Raw genomic sequence first — 19,536 nt, forward strand, 5'->3', positions numbered from 1 at the left:
CAGAGATGCATGTATACAATGCATACAGAGGTATGAGAAGCAGAAATGTTTGCATTTGTGTAAATGCACAATACATATCCCTTTTTTGTATGTTCAAACTAAAATCACCCTAAAATGATACTCATCAAATACAAATGGATCATCAAATGTAAAACTGTTTAAGCTTCCTTGTTTTCAGATTTTATTTCTGACATTTTTATTGTTTTACACTTGTTTTAGTTTTTCTGAATTGGAAGAGAAACCTGATATATGCCTACAAAATTCTGACTTTTCCTCATTGAGCCCACCGTCATCAGATGTGATATCATCTGCAGAATATGGAAATAAAAACATTGTAAGTAAAAATACAAATCTTTCTTGCCAGTCAGTGTGCATGAGTGTAAGCTGCTGTCAAGTCACAGCTGATTGTAGTGACTCCTGCTGGGATTTTCAAGGCAAGAGACTAACACAGGTGATATGCCATTGCCTGCCTCTGCATAGCAACCCTGGTCTTTCTTGGTGGTCTCCCATCCAAGTACTAACTAGCTCAAACCCTACTTAGATTCCAAGATCTGACAAGATTGGGCTAGCCTGATCAGTTCTTCTGTGTAAGTATATATAGTTTGAATATTTTGTTTTATTATTTTGTTATTAGTTCTTTATGACCAATAGAGCTATTTCAAGCTACAGAAACTGAGTCCATCCAAATCTTAACAAGAATTTGTCAACAAACATGGAAAAGAAAACAGTGTCCCACTGACTGGAAACACTGTCTACGTTCCAATTCGGAAAAAAGGGCTGCCAAAGAATGCAGCAATTAATAGACCATCGTGTTAATTTTTCCTTGCAAGCAAAATTATGCCCAAAATTCTACAGCAAAGTCTCTTACCATATATGGAGTGAGAAATGCCAGATATTCAAGCTGGATTCAGAAAAGGAAGAGGCACTAGGGATCATATTGCAAATGTACAATAACTAATAGAACATACCAGGAAATTTCAGAAGAAAATCATCTTATGTTTTATAGATTACAGTGAAGCTTTTGACTGTGTGGATCATGAAAAGCTGTGGATGATGTTAAAAGAAATGGGGGTGCCACAAGATCTAATTGTTTTGATGCGTAACTGGTACTCTGGACAAGAGGCTACTGTTAGGACAGAATATGGAGAAACAGAATGGTTTCCAATTGGCAAGAGTGTCAGACAAGGATGCATATTATCTCCCCACTTGTTCAACCTCTATGCAGAGCATATCATAAGGAAAGCACGGTTAGATTTAGAAGAAGATGGAGTTAAAATTGGAGGAAGGAATATTAACAATTTGAGGTATGCTGATGACACCCATGTTACTGACAGAAAATACTGAAGACTTGAAACAACTCCTGATAAAGGTTAAAGGGGAAAGCACCAAAACAGGATTACAGCCTGACATCAAGAAGACAAAAGTAATGACTATTCAGGAATTCCACAATTTTAAAGGTGAAAATAAGGAAATTGAAATCCAAGATTTTCTATTCCTTGGCTCAATCATCAACCAAAAGGAAGATTGAAGCCAAGAAAATTGAGACTTCGAAGAGCTAGAGTTAGAGAAGCAGAAAAGGTCCTTAAAGATAAGGATGTCTTTCTGGGGACCAAGATCAAAATAATCCAGTCTATGGTATTCCCCATTACCATATAAGGATGTGAACGTTGGACATTGAAGAAAGCTGACAGGAAGAAAATTGATTCATTTGAAATGTAGTGCTGGAGGAGAGTTTTGCAGATACCATGGATGGCCAAAAAGACAAATAAGTAGGTTCTAGATCACATCACCTGAATTCTCCCTAGAACCTAAAATGACAAAACTGAGGCTATTGTACTTTGATCACATCATGAGAAGACAAGACTCTCTGGAAAATTCAATAATGCTAGGAAAAGTTGAAGGTAGTAGGAAAAGAGGAAGACTCAAAGTGAGATGGCTGGACTCAGTAAAAGAAGTCACATCCTCCAGTTTGCAAGATTAGAACAAGTCTGTTAATAATAGGACCTTTTGGAGGTCTTTCATTCATAGGGTCACCATAGGTTGGAGGTGACTTGATGGCACATAAGACACATACACAGTTCCTTGTGATAAGGTTCTATGTCCTTTTTGTTTATTTGGGAATGCTTGGGAGTTTATTTTCCAGAAGGTTTTTTAAAAAAACCAATTATTTTAAAACTTATTAAAACAAGCTAATTTCAGCTTATGTTCCTTCTGTTGATTTTTTCCCCTTCTTTTCTTGGAGGATCAGTTATAAGTGCAAAGTGCAAAACCAAGCTTCCTATTGACTTAAATGTTTTCAGAATCAGTTGTGATTCGGTTTAGCCTATTATATCCTTAATAGCCTGCTGCTAAATATATGTATAGTACTGGCAATGCACAGAGAGTCTTGCACCAGCAAAGCTGTAGTAACATCTTATATTCTGGAATTCCAAACACTTTAAATCAATTATAAACTATTATTTTAAACAGATGAGGTGAATAGACGGTGGTAGGCATAAATGCCTTTGAGAAACCTATCCTCTTTCGCACATCTCACTTCATGCTGTGTTTGGCTAGTATAACAGTGTAACTTGCTCATCAAATAGCATTTGGCTTTGGCACTTATAAGAGCAGTCTGGTCAATCACAGCAACTGACCCAAATTATAAAGCTGCCAATAGGTCATCATGAATTGTGACATGGAGTCACTGTACTTCTTCCTAAGCACTTATTATTGCGTATAATCCTAAAAACCATGCATGTAAATTTTTTATTTTAGCACTCTGAATCACACCTGATACTACCCTACATTTGTTAAAACAGCTATTTTTAGTGATAGACTCTGTTTAAGTTGATTATTTTGAATTCTCAGTGTTTCTTATAACTCTTATAGTTTGGCTTTCAAGAAACAAACAATCTTCTGCCACAGCTGAAAAATGCACAGTTGACTACAGCCTCAAAAGCCGTCTCAGGATCTTACAGATTCAGTGGAAAAGAGGACTTCTTTATCTGTAACAAAGGAATAACAAAAGAAGCTGATCTCAGGTAATGAAAAAGATTTGTGTGTGTACTGCTGGAGCTTCGTCGGCTGTTTGCATAATTGTATCTAAACACGTATTTCAGAAAGGTCACGAGCTCACATGTATAGCTGCCTTCAGATTTCTGGGCAAGGACAGTACTCTAAAACATGTTAGGTTTAATTATATTTCACTCTAGATAAAATAATATGCTTTCTTAAGGTTTGATATATTAAACAAAGGTTTTTTTTATCCTATTCATTTTTCTAGGGATCATCTCTCTGATGATGATCTTAAGCCTTTTCTTGGAATATTTGATGGCATTTTCTAAAATAAACCAGCCACATCACCAGTGATGAGAAATAAACACTCATTTTCAGGATGAGGACTTCAAATACATTTATTAATATACAATTTTGCTTACATACACATACACAAAATGGTATATTGTTTTCTTCTGGTATTTACTGCTCAATGCATCTTTAATAGTTATTTAAATATCTTTGCTTATATGAGTTCCTGTTTCTAATATTGTATGAGATAAGGTTCTTTGAAACTCTATTATTAAAGGGGATTGGTTTCAAGCCAAGCTATTTGTTTTGTTCGTTTCAAATTATACCCTGTTTTGCTCTGGGAAATAAGATTATCTTTGTAATATGCATCTCTTAAATAAATAACCACTATGTTATATCTGGAAAAATGTGGGAATTTTAAATTTTGCAGTTATTGCTGCAAAATATTTTGCAGTTATTGCTGCCTATATAGTATGTGAAACAATAAGATTTCAAAATAAAAGGGAACAATGTTAGTTTACAGTATTCAATTTTTAACAGACTATAAACAAAATTTGCATTATGTTCTTTTGCTATAGTGTTATGCTTACATCTTAAGTGGAAAATATTTCCCAAAATACTGCAAAATCTGTGTTTAGGTTGCCAAAGAGAACGTTGCCACATAAAAATGGTAGCACTACAGTGGTTTTTAAGTAGCTAAATACAGAAGTGGGCATCCAGATATTGTCTTAGATACAGAGTACCACATGCAATATTATACACACCTGTGAGTTCATCCTCCCCTTTTCCAGGGGCAGCCCCTAAATCCTCTTTAAAAAATACTTCCAGTGTTGAAGGCTCTCTGAAGCAGCACCGTTGACATTTAAGGAGTTATAACTGCAAGGAAAAGTCATCTGTTTGTTTATTTACATTATTTACTTCCTATGCATCTGCAGAAGCACTTTATGTGTATGTATGAGCTTCTTTGGATCCCAATAATTGATTGTGTGGCTTCAGTGTTTTTATATAGGTCATACAATGCAGCATTACAGAAAATTCTAGAGATATTCAGGGATGGTTTTATGAATAGGCCAGTGTGAATGGTTGGTGAAGTCTTCCATCTGTGTTATGACGCTACTAAGATGGTGTTAATAAATATTTCATAGTTCACTTTTGAACGTTGAGAATTTATCATTACATGTTCAAACAGTCTTGTTTGAGTATGAGGACTATAAATGAATTTGCTTAGAAATTAAAACCCAGAATGTTAGTTTCTCAAAATTCAAACCTTGTACCAAAGTGCATCTGTGTCTAAGTAGCCAAGGAAATGAGAGAGCCATATCCTGTATTCATTTGGTCCATCAATTTGTAAATTAGACTTTAAGGAGTGGGGACCCATAAAGAGTTGTGGGGGACATCTTATTTTATTCTCCCCCACCATGTCCTCTTTTCTCTGCCCCCCATAGACTCTCCCCCTTTTCCTGCTTCCTTCTCTCCTTCCCATCTACCTTTGCCCCGCTATCTGCACCCCTCTCCAGCAGCCACTCAAAATGTGTAGTGCCAGTTGAGCCAGGCCCTGTTGCAAGTTGGGGAACCTGCAAGGACTTAAGGGGGGCACTTCACTTTTCCCTGTATCCCCTTCCCCACACTATTTCCTCTTTATCTCTTCCTGGTAGCCTCCATTTACTCATCTTTCCCTATGTCCTCTCCTTCAAACCCACTAAAGAAACTTACTTTTTATCTGCCCCCCCATTCTCACCTATATTTCTTAATCTACTTCATTTATATACTACATTTCTCTACCGTGTGGACCTAAACCAACTTACATCATTCTCCTTGCCTCCATTTTAGTCTCACAACAACCCTGAGAGGTAGGTTAGGCTGAGTGTGTGTGAGTGGACTCACAGAATGGTTTCTGGCACACAATTCCACACAGGTTATTAGCTCCAAAAGAAGGCTTTCCCCCTCTGCTTCCCCACAGTATTTGTGTACCTACCATGATTTGCTGGGGTTTTCACCAATCTTTCTCGGATCTGGTGAGAGCCGGTTTGGTGTAGTGGTTAAGAGTACAGATGGGCACGAACAGAAAAAAAACCCGAACATGATGTTTGTTGTTCATTGCTATCCACGAACAGGGACTCACGAACAACCACAAACATGGCCCTGTTCATGAACATGTTCATGGTTGGCTGTTCGTGGGGCCCAGCAGGCTCTCCTCCTGCCATCATCCAAGTCAAGATCCCTACTGCACCACTCCCAGAAACCTGACCTGAGCAGGCACCAGGAAAGGTACCAATAATAAATAATAGCTTGGCCCCAGAGCCTGCCAGCAGCTCTGGAACTTAAAGGGGTAGATCCCTACTGCACCACTCACAGAAACCTGACCTAAGCAGGCACCAGGAAAGGTACCAATAATAAATAATAGCTTGACCCCAGAGCCCGACGGCAGCTCTGGAACTTAAAGGGGTAGATCCCTACTGCACCACTCACAGAAACTTTACCTGAGCAGACAGCAGGAAAGGTACCATTAATAAATAATAGCTTGGCCTAGGGCCTGGCAGCAGCCCTGGAACTTGAAGGGGTAGATCCCTATCCCACCACACAGAAAGAAAATTCAAGCTCTAATGCACTCTCTCTGTCAAAATACCAACAGCAACTCTCTCCCTCTCCACTGTCTGCAAACTAAGCCAGAGTTGGGAGCCCCCCTCCCCCCTGCTCTTTGCTCCTTTGTAACAAATTTGGAGCTCCACACTTGAAAGGAAGACCTGCCTATCAAGCTAAATTGGGCTTAGATTGGGGTTTCCAGGGCAACAGCAGGAGTTCAGACAGAGTTCAGACAGTCCCTGCCTAAGTTGCCAAGGGAATTGATTGCAGGTGCCATACTGGGTTGACAAACAACAACGAACGAGGCTTGCAATGATCACCTGTTCGTTTAGAATGGGGCCTCATGAACAGCTTCTTCGCGAACAGCAGATTGGGCTGTTCATGGCTTTTTTTTGTTCGTATTGCCATTCGTACCCATCTCTAGTTAAGAGTGGCAGGACTCTAATCTGGAGATCCGAGTTTGATTCCCCACTCCTCCACTTGACGCCAGCTGGGTGACCTTCGGTCAGTCACAGCTTCTTGGCGCTCTCTCAGACCCACCCACCTCATAGTGTGATTGTTGTGGGGATAATAATAACATAATTTGTAAATTGCTCGAAGAGGCTGTTAAGTTGTCCTGAAGGGTGGTATATAAATTAAATGTTGTTGTTGTTATTTTGCTGCCAGGTTTGGGGAAAGATTGCAGCAAATTCTGGATGGTTGTCATGTGGTCAGGAAAGTTCAAATTTCTCAGTCCCACCCACACAACATGCAGGTTCCCCACAGCAGCCGTTTCCTTCCTCCTCCAACAGTGGGGCTTTTTTAAAAAATTGGCAGCCAAATAACTTTATATAGATATATTGTCATAACAATATGCATAACAGTTTCTCTGAATTCCCAGATTTCATGTTAAAAAAAAAAAGTAACGCACCTTCATTGTGGAGATATGGGAAAGGCATATCACTAGTATGGTGCAGTGGTTAGAGTATTGGACTAAAATCTGGGAGACTCAGGTTCAACTCCCTACTCTGCCATGGAAGCTTGCTGCTTGACTTTGGGTCAGCCACACACACTTAGCCTAACCTACCTCACAGGGTTGTTGTGAAGATAAACTGGACTAGAGGAGAATGATATAAGCCACTTTGGGTGCCTCATGTTGGAGAAAGGCAGGGTATAAACAAAGTAAATACATTAATATGTATCACCACAATATATGAGGCTAGAGACTTCATTTAAAAAACAAAAACTAGGAATTCAGAGAACCTGTTACAGATATTGTTATAACATTGTAAAAATATGACAATATTCATTTGCTGATTTTTTAAAAATTTGGAAAAGCCCGGGGGGGGGGTTTGCAGTCAGGGGGACAGAGCCGGATCGAGGGGGGGCAGGGGGTAGCCTGCCTCTGGTGCTGCCAAAGAGGGGGCACTTGGTGCGGCTGTGAGTGGTCGCGGGTTGCTGCGCGGGATGCTGAGCACAGGGTTGGGAGGCCCTCGCCTACCCCGCTGATGGGGCGGCTGGCTTGCCACGCGCACAGGACCTCCCAGCCCTGTGCTCAGCCACCCCAATGCACTGCAGTACACACGCACTGCATACGCACACAGTGGGCCGTACAAGAGTTGCACCAGGCACCGGCAACCCTAGCTCCGGCCCTGACTGCTGCTCTTTTGCATTGGCACCTGCAGGAGAAATGAGGAAACTACACATGCTTCTCCTGTGTAGAAAACACCGAAGTGGCCAACTTAAAAGTTTTAGGAACCTTCTGCTGGCTATCTGGAGTTTAGTTGGTTCCATTGTTTATGACTTTTGTAATAACCAATAATGTGTGCTTGGACCTTAATATTAAATGAAGTGGATAGTTTTACTGCCGAGAGCATCATGTAAAAAAGTTATTCTCCAAGTTACTTCCTTTTTTTTCTTCTTAAATTAAATTTTTGCCCAGGGAGGGGATTAGTAGTTATTAATGTTTTTTATTTCAATCTTAAAAGTGATTAATTTTCAAAAGTTAAATTCAGAGTTTCCTCTTATAATATTTTCTCCTTGTGTAATATTCCTTTCATTTTTTCATATGCTGCTCATCAATAATCTGTCCTGCATACTTTGGGGAATCGCTTCAGGTCTTTTTGCAATATATTGTCACTGTTCTTTTTGATTTTAAGAGGCTTTAATTTCTATTTTTAGCCATAGACTAAGGGCACAATGTGCAGGAAGTTCATGTTCCCTTATGTTTCAGTGGGTCCTAAGCAGCAAAATTATCCTGGTAGATTATGTCCAAGAAATACTTTGAAATAAATTAGTTCCATTACTTTAAAGAGTTATTTAAAATACTCTGTGCCTTTCATAAGATTACTTTTCACAGCAACTCAGCATTCATCATCTATCTTCTGTGCAGTCCCATGTTGGGACTGCACAGGAACAGGCCAGCTGCAGAGAGTTCAAGCTTCTAGAAGGCTCCTAAGACGCCCCTCCCCCTGCATGGAGAGACACGATTTCCTGCCGAAACAGTTCACATGTTGTGAGGGAGAGGGCCCTCTTTCCCTTAGATCTCCTTTCCCTGCCATCAAGACAGCACCTGTAGTGTTTGTCTTCTAGTTTTTCAATTTACCTCAGCTTGTTTTTGCTTCTTTTTTGGTGTGTGTTTTCCTATCAACGGAAAAGTTATTCATCGCTCAAAAGCTTTGTTTAAGAAATGCATTTGTTGTTCCACCAAAATAACTCAGATCTGTATTCAAATGGATAACTGGAACCTGATTATGGGATGGAGCAAAACTCCATCCCCTAGACTGTTCTCTTACTTACTTACTTACTTACTTACTTACTTACTTACTTACTTACTTACTTACTTACTTACTTACTTACTTACTTACTTACTTTCCTTTTCTGTGTTCATTTTTGGTTGGGAATAAAGCAGAGTTACATGCAGCAGCTCCTGTGAGTATAGCGATTTATTGTATTACCACAGAGTGATTACAAAATTGGCTACGAGGTAGGATTCTAAACATGGCCTTGTATGGAAAAATTGGAGAGAGTAATCTAGAAGAGGAGGATTGGCAGCAATACATTGAAAGACTGGGCCACTATTTTCAGGCAAATGAGATCACAGAGTCAACAAAGCAGAAAGCAGTATTTCTCAGTATCTGTGGCTGCAAAACCCATGCATTCTTGCGAGGCCTGGAGACAAAAGTTTAACAGATTTGCAAAAGGTTTTGATTGAACATTATACTCCTAAACTTAACGTCATTGTGGAACGTTTTAAATTCCATAATCAAATGAGGAAAGAAAGAAAATGTATATTAGACTATATAGCAGAGCTTTAAAAACTTATAGAACACTGCTCATTTGGAAATGTTTTGGAGGATATGATAAGAGGTAGATTTGTGTGTGGAGTGCAAGATGAAAACATTCAAAGGAAGTTATTGTCAGAAGGGAACCTGACTTGGGCCAAAACTGTAGAACTGGTGACAGCCGTGGAGGCAGCAGTGAGAAATGCTAAGAATTTGCACCTAGACAGCAAAGACATTCAGGTGAACTTCTGAAATAAAATCCAAATCCAGAAACAAATGACTCCAGCCCTAGAGGGATGTTTCAGGTGTGGAGGAAGTCACTTAAAAGTGGGACATTTAGCCAGAAAATGTAGAGGTAGTTATCAGAGAGTGCAAGAAGGCCCAGAGAAAGAGACACATCCTCCTAAAGACAAAGAAAAGAAGCTGGACGCTTGCTATTTGAAGGAGACAGAGAGGGAAGAAGGCCTTGCCCACAAAATGTATTCTATAAAGGCAAAAAGAGTGGAACCCTATACAGTCACTATGGAACTAAATAATGAACCTGTATGCATGGAGATAAATACAGGGGCTTCAATAATGGTGATTAATGAAAAGATAGAGTAAAATAGGCTCCAAGGCCATGGAAAATGCAAGAGTAGAATTGCAGACATACACTGGGGAAAATATTCCAGTAGTAGGATCAGTGTGGATCCCTGTGAATTATAAAGGGCAACTGCGAGATTTACAGGCCGTAGTAATAAAGGGTGATAAACCAAAATTACTGGGCAGGAACTGGTTGAAAGAACTGAGATTAGACTGGGAAGAAATATGTCAACTAGATTTGAAGGGAATGCCAGCAGTAGAAAAAGTCCTGAGCGCTCATCCAGCAGTGTTCTAAGAAGCACTGGGGACCTTCAAAGGTGTTAAAGCCAGGATATATATAAAGGAGGGGGCTCAGCCAGCATATTTTAAAGCTAGGCCTGTTTCATGTGCTATTCGGAACAAAATTGAGGTGGAACTGGACAGGTTGGAGAAGGAAGGCATCATCTCTCCTGTGCAGTTTTCAGAGTGGGCAACTCTCATAGTCTCTGAAGCCAAATCAGATAAAACCATTTGCATTTCTGGAGACTATAAATTTACAGTAAATCAATCCTCAAAATCAGAAACTACCCAAATTCCATGTACTGAAGACCTACTAGCTGTGTTGGGAAGAAGTCAACGTTTTAGCAAGTTGGACATATCCCAAACCTACCAACAGATGGAACTGGAAGAGGATTGCAAGAAATTCACCACAATAAATACTCATAAAGGCTTGTACCAATACAACTGACTACCCTATGGCATTTCCTCAGCTCTGGGCATATTTCAAAGAGCTATGGAACATTTGTTGAAGGAGATTCCTGGGGTCATGATTAGAATTGATTTTATCATCACTGGCCCAGATGATAAACAACATCTTTTGATGCTTGAGTGAGTACTTCAAAGAGTAGAGGAATCTGACCTATGCTTAAGACAGACCAAATGCTTTTTTATGCAGCCTGCACTATTTGGGATGTAAAATCAACAAAGAAGGGGTGCAGCCTCTGGCTGATAAAGTAATGGCTATTGAAAAGGCCCCAGCACCACAAAATACAACAGAACTCAGACCCTGTTTGGGAATGTTGAATTATTATCATCGATTACTTCCGAACCTCTCAGCCCTCCTGGAACCCTTACATTTCCTCTTGCGGAAAGAGAGTGGCCGAATCCACATTACCTCCGCGCGTCCCGGTGTTGCGCTAAATGTCCGCGAAACACCCGGAAGTATAGTGTCTTTCAAGCGCGATTTCAGAAATCGCGCTTGAAAGACGCTATACTTCCGGGTGTTTCGCGGACATTTAGCGCAACACTGGGACACGCGGAGGTAATGTGGATTCGGCCAGTGTCTGGTGCTGGTGATAGAGGCAATGACAAGCTTTTCAAAGATCTAAGAACCTGCTGAAAACTTCAGATCTACTGGTCCATTTTGACCCTACAAAGGAATGGATTTTGTCTTGTGATGCTTCATTTTATGTCATGGGGACTGTATTGTCACAAAACATGGGAAATAATGAAGAACAGCCTCTAGCATATGCTTCAAGGTCACTCAATAAAGCAGAGTGAGGTTATTCGCAAGTGGAGAAAGAGGGCCTAGCCATTATCTTTGGCATAAAAAAATTCCATCAGCATCTGCTTCCATCTGAAAACAATGGTTTCCATCTGAAACAATTCACAATTGTCACAGATCATAAACCATTAATTGGACTCTTTAATGAAAATAAAGCTGTGCCCTCTATGGTGGCCACCCTGTTACAATGTTGGGCCCTGACACTAGCAGCGTACCAATATAATATAACCTACAGAGCTGGTAACCAACATGGAAATGCAGATGCCCTGAGCAGATTACTAATACCAGGAGCACCTAAAACTGAAGACACCCCTGAGGAAGTGGTACTATTAATGGAGCATCTGAATCTAACACCAGTACAAGCTTCTCAGATCAGAGTCTAGACCTGGCAGAATCCAATTCTGTCTCAAGTGACACGGTTCATTCTGCATGGCTGGCCCTCACAGAATCTAGGAGAAGCAATTTGTCCCTATTGAAGCAGAAGAGTTGAATTAAGTGCGGAAAATGGGTGTGTATTATGGGGTATTAGGTTTGTGATCCCCCCCCCCCAAAGGAAGACAGTAGATTCTACAAGAACTGCATGAAGCCCATCCTGGGATCTCTTGCATGAAGGCTTTAGCCCGCAGTGACATCTGATGGCCACATTTAGATGAAGATTTAGAACAAGGTTGCAAGCAATGTGTCCAATGTCAACATCAGCAGGCACCAGCACTGGCACCTTTACATCCATGGGAGTGGCCTGGAAAACTTTGGTTTCGGATACATCTTGATTTTTCAGGACCTTTTCTCAGGAAGATGTTCTTGATTACAGTAGATGCCCATTCCAAGCGGATGGAAGTTCACCCAATGAACTCCATAACCTCAGCTCTAACATGTGACAAACTGCGACAGACCTTTGCTTGTCATGGACTTCCAGTGGTACTGTTCACAGATAATGGGCCAAATTTTACCAGCCAGGAACTTAAGGAGTTCCTGTGGAAGAATGGAATTAAACACATCCAAACATCCCCCTATCATCCAGCTTCAAATAGTTTAGCAGAGGGAGCCCTCAGAACTTTCAAAGGAATGAAAAAGATGACTTCTGGGACTGTGAAGACCATGTTGACTTGATTTCTCTTGAAATATAGAAACACCACCCAGACCACCATGGGGGTGAGTCCAGCCCAGTTGTTGATGGGAAGGTGGGTACGAACCCATTTGGATTTAATGTGTCCCAAACCAGAAGAAGAAGTGCGAAGGGAAAAGACTTCGAAAAAGTAACCATGATTACCATGCTAAAGATAGAGACATGGGAGTATGAGTATGAGGTTATATGGCCAAAGGCCGTCACAATACAAAGTTAAGAACAATAAAAGTAGGAATTTATCATACAAGCATAAAATACAGTTATTAGAATAGCAAAATAAAATACAATTAAAATAGAACCAACATGGGAGTATAGGATGAGGTTTATACCAAAAGTTTTAGTACCTCCCAACCTATCTGGATCCCCAGTAGGATTCAAGCACAGACAGGACCTCTATCTTTTAAGATTGGTTTACCTGATGGCCGAGTCCTCAGGCAGCATCAAGACCACATCCACAGGAGAACTGATGTGAAAGAGTTGGGAAAAGAGGGAGAGGAACAGGAATGCCTGGAAAACCAGAGTCCAGAAAGCCAGAGTCCCTGTGGCATTTCAGAGACTGCTGTCCACTGTAATTTGATGCCCTATTCCAGGTCACCAATTAGGGAAGTTTCTGCAGAAACTGGCCTTTCTGGGGATAATGATGTGATAGAAGCACACTGCTATCCTGTGAGAGCAAGAAGACCTCCTGGGTATTTGAAAGACTATATTCAAGTGATTGCTAAAGAAGAAGAAGAAAACTTAAAGAGGGAGGGATGTAGTAAAAGGGATAGTAAAGAGTTTACTGGAACCTGATTATGGGATGGAGCAAAACTCCATCCCCTAGACTGTTCTCTTACTTCCCTTTTCTTTGTTAGTTCATTGTTGGTTGACAATATAGCAGTGTTACATTCAGCAGCAATGTTTTGTATTACCACATAGTGATTACAAAAAAATCGATCAGCTTGAGTTTTGTCTCCTTTACAAAAAAATCAATCAGCTTGAGTTATGAGTCTCATAATATTGCCACTTGCCAACAGTGCCAGCTCTTCACTCCTAAGCCTTGCATTGATTGGGCTTGAGAAAGGGCTTTGTACGGATCTGATACCCTAGTAGTAAAATTATATGCCACGTGGGAGTAAACTAAACATCCCAGTTCTGTTTTCTTGGTTCCAATTCCTGAGCCGCCTCACCACTGGTCCTAATCACTGCTTCATCAGTATCTTTGGAACAGGCAAAGTCAAAGTGGAAATATAAAGCGCTTTCTTGGGATCCAAACAAGCCTTTGTCAGTTCCATTGTGGAACCAAAAGGCATCTAAGGCAACCTTCACTACCTTGGCTCTCTTGTATCGGCCAGGCTGGAGGAAGATGTGGCCCTGGTTCCACCACATACACCTTCTTCTTCTCATCTTCATGAGTTCCACTCAGGGGACGAGAGTTCAGGCCTGGATCAACCAATGATCACTTCTTCAGTTCCAGAACAGTTCCCGCCTGCTCCTTTGGTTCTGATGTTTTGTTCACAGGCTGCAGTGAGTTGGTCTGCTTTGGCATCTCAGCCAACTCCTCCTTCTACGGCTCCCTCTTTGTACCCACTGAGTATTCCTTCTGACCTGCAGTCAGTTCCAGCCTCGGCTCCGGGAACTTGTTTCCCAGCTATTTCACTGCTTTGGCTGCATGGAAGATTTTGTTTGATTCTATGCAACTTGCATTGGTTCTGGGAATGTCCTCATAGGCTCCATCCTTTTCCGTTCCGACTTTGCCTTCAGTTCTGATACTTCCTATTCAACAGAAATGCATGCTTGATTCTGACTCTGAAGACAAGGAAGTAGCATCCAGGTTTAACCAGGCTTCTGGGTTGGTCTCGAAGCCCTCTCCCAACGAAACAGTGGAGAGTTTCGCTTCTGCTTCTCCCATAGAAGATTCTAGGATGTTCTCTGAGTAGATGCTAAGAATGGCCCAGACTCTTAAGTTGGATGCTTCCTCTGCTAATCCAAAACCTAAGAGTAAAGTCTTTCAATCTCTGTACTCTGATGCTCTTGCAAATATCACCTTTCCAATTCTAGAGGACTTCATTGACTTGGCCAATACTGTGTGAGAGAAGCCTTCTTCAGTCCCATCTGCCTTGTGGAAGGTGGAGAACTTTTACAAGGTCAAGCAGGGGGACTGTCTGTGTCTCTTCACTCAGCCTCCCCCATCTTCCATGATTGCCAAAGAGTCCAGTCCTAATACAGACCAGGACTCCATTCTGCAGCTCAAGAGAGGGTAGGAAAATGGATGTGTTGGGTCACAAGTTCTACTCTTCTGTGGCTCCAGTTTTTGGATCACCAACTATCAGGCAATTCTGGGTTCCTATAACCTCTTCTTGTGGAAGATGACAACTACCTGCATGGAATCCTTACCTGAGGACTATTGTTCCTTGGCCAGGGTTCTTCAAACAGAAGCCTTGAAGTTATCTAAACAGATGATGACAGCTGTAAGTATATTGCTGATACTTCTGCTTGGGCTATGGCTTCCAGAATCATATTACATAGACATTCTTGGCTCAGATTGACAGCTTTGCCCCAGGATATAAGGGGAAAAATTGAAGATTTCCCCTTTGAAGGTTCCCAGTTATTCACTGCAAAGACCAATGAGGCCCTGATGCAGATTAAGAAAAATCATCCAACCGCCAAGTATGTGGAAGTTGTTGCTCCCTCTCATCATCAGCAACAACAATATAGGCAGTGTACCTCTACATCTTCCTTGCAATAGTATTCGCAATACCATTCTTCCAGATATTTTCAACATCCTTTCCAGCAGCAGAGGTGCTTTCTGCTTCTCAGCCACCTGCAGGGAGGGGCTCCTCCAATCAGAAATCTAAGCGTTCTCAGAATCACTCCTCTTGTGCCATGCAGTCCACTTTGAAGTCTCTCTTTTGACTATCTCCCTATGTTCCAGTTCCCAAGTTAGAGTTCAGGGACAGGTTAGTTTCCTTTGCCCCCAATTGGAGGCCATCATTAACGACTCCTGGGTCCCGTCCATAGTTCAGCATGATTATTGTCCTTGCTTCCTGGAATTCCCTCAGCTGACACCATCAACTACCATTGCCTGCTCTTCTGAACTTTAAGCAGCTCTCAGCGATCTTTTAGAGAAGGGGGCAGTTGAGATGCTGACATTTCCCGGGGATTTTATTCTAAGTATTTTCGAGTTCAGAAAAAGGATGGAGGATTCATGACTATCCTTAATTCTTGTCTCCTGTTTGAAAAGTTCTGTATTTTTACTTTAACTACTGTTATCTAATTATTGGAATTAAATTTGTGGTTTGTTGAATTGGATTTAAGGGATGCGTATTTTCACATCTTTATCCATCCTGAGCACTGCAAGTATCTGCGGTTCAAATGTGGCTCCACTTGTTACCAATATACTGCTCTTCCTTTTGGGTCGTTGTCTGCCCCAAGGGTTTTTACCAAGTGTATGGTGGTAGTTTTAGCCCACTTTAGAGCTCAGGGTTGCACCATCTATCCTTACCTTGATGATTAGCTTTTGGTTGCAAGTTCTAAGGCCCACCTTGAATTTGATCTATGCTTGACCTTACAGACCATGTTTGACTTGGGTCTTGTGGTCAATTGGGAAAACTCTCACCTCAAACTTACAAATTGCATCCAGTTTATAGGTGCTACTCTCAACTCTATAGTTGTGAGGGCTCGTTTGTGGGGGGACAGGGCGGTAATTTTATGCTCTTTGGCCTCCTACTTTTTTCCAAACAGGTTTCAGCTAGCCCTTTTGATTCAGAAACTCATAGGCCTCATGGCCTCCATGACTTCAATGGTTCTGCATGCTCGTCTTTGCATGTGGTCATTCTAAAACTGGTTTATCCTGAGATTTAACCCTACTATTTATTCAGAGTCTCTGCCTGTCTATCCCCAGATCTGTAATAAGGTCCTTGGTATAGTGGAAATCCTCCCCTAATTTGATAGTAGGAGTTCCCTTCGGATTCTTGGATCCAGAAGTGGCTGTCACCAGTGATGCATCCCTGAGAGGCTGGGGTGGTTGCTATGAGGAGTTTTCTGTTCAGGGATCTTGATCGTCTTTGGAGACTAAACTACATGTTAATGTACTAGATCTTAGGGCCATCCATTTCACCCTTGCTTTGTTTTCAGATCTTGTGTGAGGAAAGATCGTTCAGGAACACATGGACAACACCACGGCTATGTATTACCTGAACAAGCAGGGTGGAATGGTGTCCCTGCATTTCTGTACTGAAGCAACAGTGATATGGGAAAGGGTTATCACCAACAAGATGTCATTGCATGCCATTCACATAGCTGGAAACAAGGACACATGGGCAGATGTCCATAACCATCATGAATGGCCCATAACAGACAAATATATCTGTCCAATTTTCCATCTTTGGGTGGTAGTAGTAGTAGTAACAACAACAACAACAACAACATTCAATTTATATACTGCCCTTCAGAACGACTTAACACCCACTCAGAGCGGTTTACAAAGTATGCCATTATTATCCCCACAACAAAACACCCTGTGAGGTGGGTGGGGCTGAGAGAGCTCCCGAGAACTGTGACTACCCCAAGGTCACCCAGCTGACTTCAATTGGAGGAGTGGGGAATCAAACCCGGTTCTCCAGATTAGAGTCCCACACTCTTAACCACTACACCAAACTGGCTCTCAGTAGATCTCTTTGCTGAGAATGCCAAGCACTGTTTTTTTGCTCCTTGGCGAGTAGCGACCTTCATCCATTGGGTGACGCATTTCAGAACTCATGGACAGGTGCTTGTTTCTATGTCTTCCCACCAACCCCAATCATATCTCAGGTTCTGTTCAAGATCAAGTCTCAGGGCACCCACTGCATTTTGGTTGACACCTTTTTGGTCGTGCCAGGTATGGTTCTGACCACTACTAGCTATGTCAAGGAATCAGCTTTTGCATCTTCTGAGAGTCCCCTACTTCCTGCACAAAGGTCCAGTGTTGCACTACAATGTCAGCAGGTTCAAGCTGACAGCACTGCACACCAGACCCTCCTATTGACCTTCTCTGAGAAGATCACACAGGTCATTTTAAATACTCATAAACCTTCCACAAGAGCTTCTTATGCTCACAATTGAGTGCGTTTTTCTATATGGGTTGCGCAAGGGGCTGTCCCCTTTTTCTTGTCCCTTTCCTGATATTCTTGAGCATTTATTGGCTATTAGGGCCACAGGTCTATCGTCCACATCTATTCTGACCCATTTAGCAGCCATTTCAGCCTTCCATGGTCTGGTTGACAGGAAGACTGTTTTTCTCATGCTGTCTCCAAGAGTTTCCTTAAAGGACTCCTTAACTTAAATCCCCCTCGGCCAACTATTGTACCACAGTGGGATTTGTCACTAATGTTATCTCATCTGATGTTATCTCCCTTTGAACCTCTGGGCTCATGCCCCTTATGTTTGTTGTCATTCAAGATCTGTTTCCTATGTCCTAGCATAATTACGTCTGCTAGATGTGTCGTTCCTAGCTCAATTGCGTCCGCTAGGTGTGTTGGAGAACTTGCCACCCTTAGAGCAGGTTCCCCGTTCACTCCATTCCCCCCCCAGAGGATGGTTTTAAGACTTAGTGCTACTTTTTTACCTAAGGTGGTCCCCCAGTTCCATTTGTGTCAGGTTATTTCCTCGCCTATATTTTTTCCCAACTCAACCAATAGCACTGAATGAACCCCCCACAACTTAAATCGTGTGACACCTGAACTGGGGCGGGTCAGCACTGCTGATACTTTCAGATCTTATAGCAGCATTCGACATGGTTGATCATAATCTTCTGACCTGCCGCCTTGCCAATGTGGGGATTCATGGAACAGCCCTGAAATGGCTGAACTCCTTCCTTCACAGTTGGGGACAGAGGGTGGCACTCGGGGAACAGATGTCCGCTCACCATTCTTTGGTATGTGGCGTCCCTCAGGGGACGATTCTTTCCCCGATGCTATTTAACATCTATATGCGCCCCCTTGCCTGGTTAGCCCACAGCGTTGGGCTGGGTTGTCACCAGTATGTGGATGACACTCAGCTCTATCTGCTGATGGACGGCAAGTCTGATCTCGCTCTGGATTCCTTGGCCAAGGGTCTTGAGGCTGTGACGGTATGGTTACATCAGAGTCGCCTGAAATTGAATCCCCTGAAGACAGAGGTTCTGTGTCTGGGTTGTGGGGCAATCGATCTGGGGACCCGGCTCCCAGCCCTCGATGGGGTACAATTGAAACCTTCGCCGACAGTGAGGAGCCTGGGTGTGACCTTGGATGCCACACTTTCAATGGAGGCCCAGGTCACGACTGTTGCCAGGCCTGCCTTTTTTCATCTTCGACAGGCCAGGCAACTGGCGCCCTATCTTTCGCCCTTGGACCTGGCCACAGTAATCCACGCAACGGTCACCTCCAGGCTAGACTACTGCAACTCACTGTACACTGGGCTGCCCTTGGGCCTGACCCGGAAGTTACAGCTGGTCCAGAATGCAGCAGCACACATCCTTACCGGAACACCAATCCGAGGCACATTCATCCTGTGCTGTGCCAGCTGCACTGGCTCCCAGTGGAGTTCCGGATTCAGTTCAAGGTGTTAACCTTGGTGTTTAAAGCCCTTCACAGACTGGGACTTGCATACCTGCGGGACCGCCTCTTCCTTTATGTCCCATGCAGGGTGTTGAGCTCTGCAGACAAGCAACTCCTGGTGGTCCCCGGCCCAAAGGACATCTGTCTGGCCTCAACCAGGACCAGGGCTTTTTCTGCCCTGGCCCCGGCCTGGTGGAACACTCTCCCGCTGGAGATCCAGGCCCTGTGGGACCTGTTACAGTTTCACAGGGCCTGTAAAACGGAGATGTTCCACCGGACCTTCGGCTGAGTGCCAGCGAGTGCCCTCCTTCTTTCATCTAAGACCACCACTTCTTCTGGGGCTGCCCTCGGCCATCTGCTATGCCCGGATACGGACTCCCAATATTTGTTTAAATAGCCTGCTCCTGGACTGTTTTAATGATTTTTAAAAAATTATTATTGTTTTTATTTTTTTGTGATTTTAATGTATCTTTTAATGTTGTTAGCCGCCCTGAGCCCATCTGTGGGGAGGGCAGGGTATAAATCGAATAAAATAAATACATAAATAATAAATAATAAATATTTTATTTAAAAAGAATGCAGTTTTCGCAAGGCTTC

General features: G+C 42.4%; 1 protein-coding gene across 1 annotated transcript in view; it reads left to right on the forward strand.

Annotated features, from left to right (window-relative positions):
- The window catches only part of HFM1 (helicase for meiosis 1), a 98,079-nt gene extending 84,902 nt beyond the window's left edge, over positions 1-13,177 (forward strand). Inside the window, exons 36-38 of the mRNA XM_054980361.1 lie at positions 220-334; positions 2,872-3,023; positions 12,976-13,177. Coding sequence (XP_054836336.1) covers positions 220-334; positions 2,872-3,023; positions 12,976-13,177 — 469 coding nt within the window. The remainder of the gene's footprint in view (positions 1-219; positions 335-2,871; positions 3,024-12,975) is intronic.
- Positions 13,178-19,536: the final 6,359 nt, after the last annotated feature.

Source organism: Eublepharis macularius, chromosome 5, assembly GCF_028583425.1.
Source record: "Eublepharis macularius isolate TG4126 chromosome 5, MPM_Emac_v1.0, whole genome shotgun sequence".
NCBI lineage: Eukaryota > Metazoa > Chordata > Lepidosauria > Squamata > Eublepharidae > Eublepharis > Eublepharis macularius.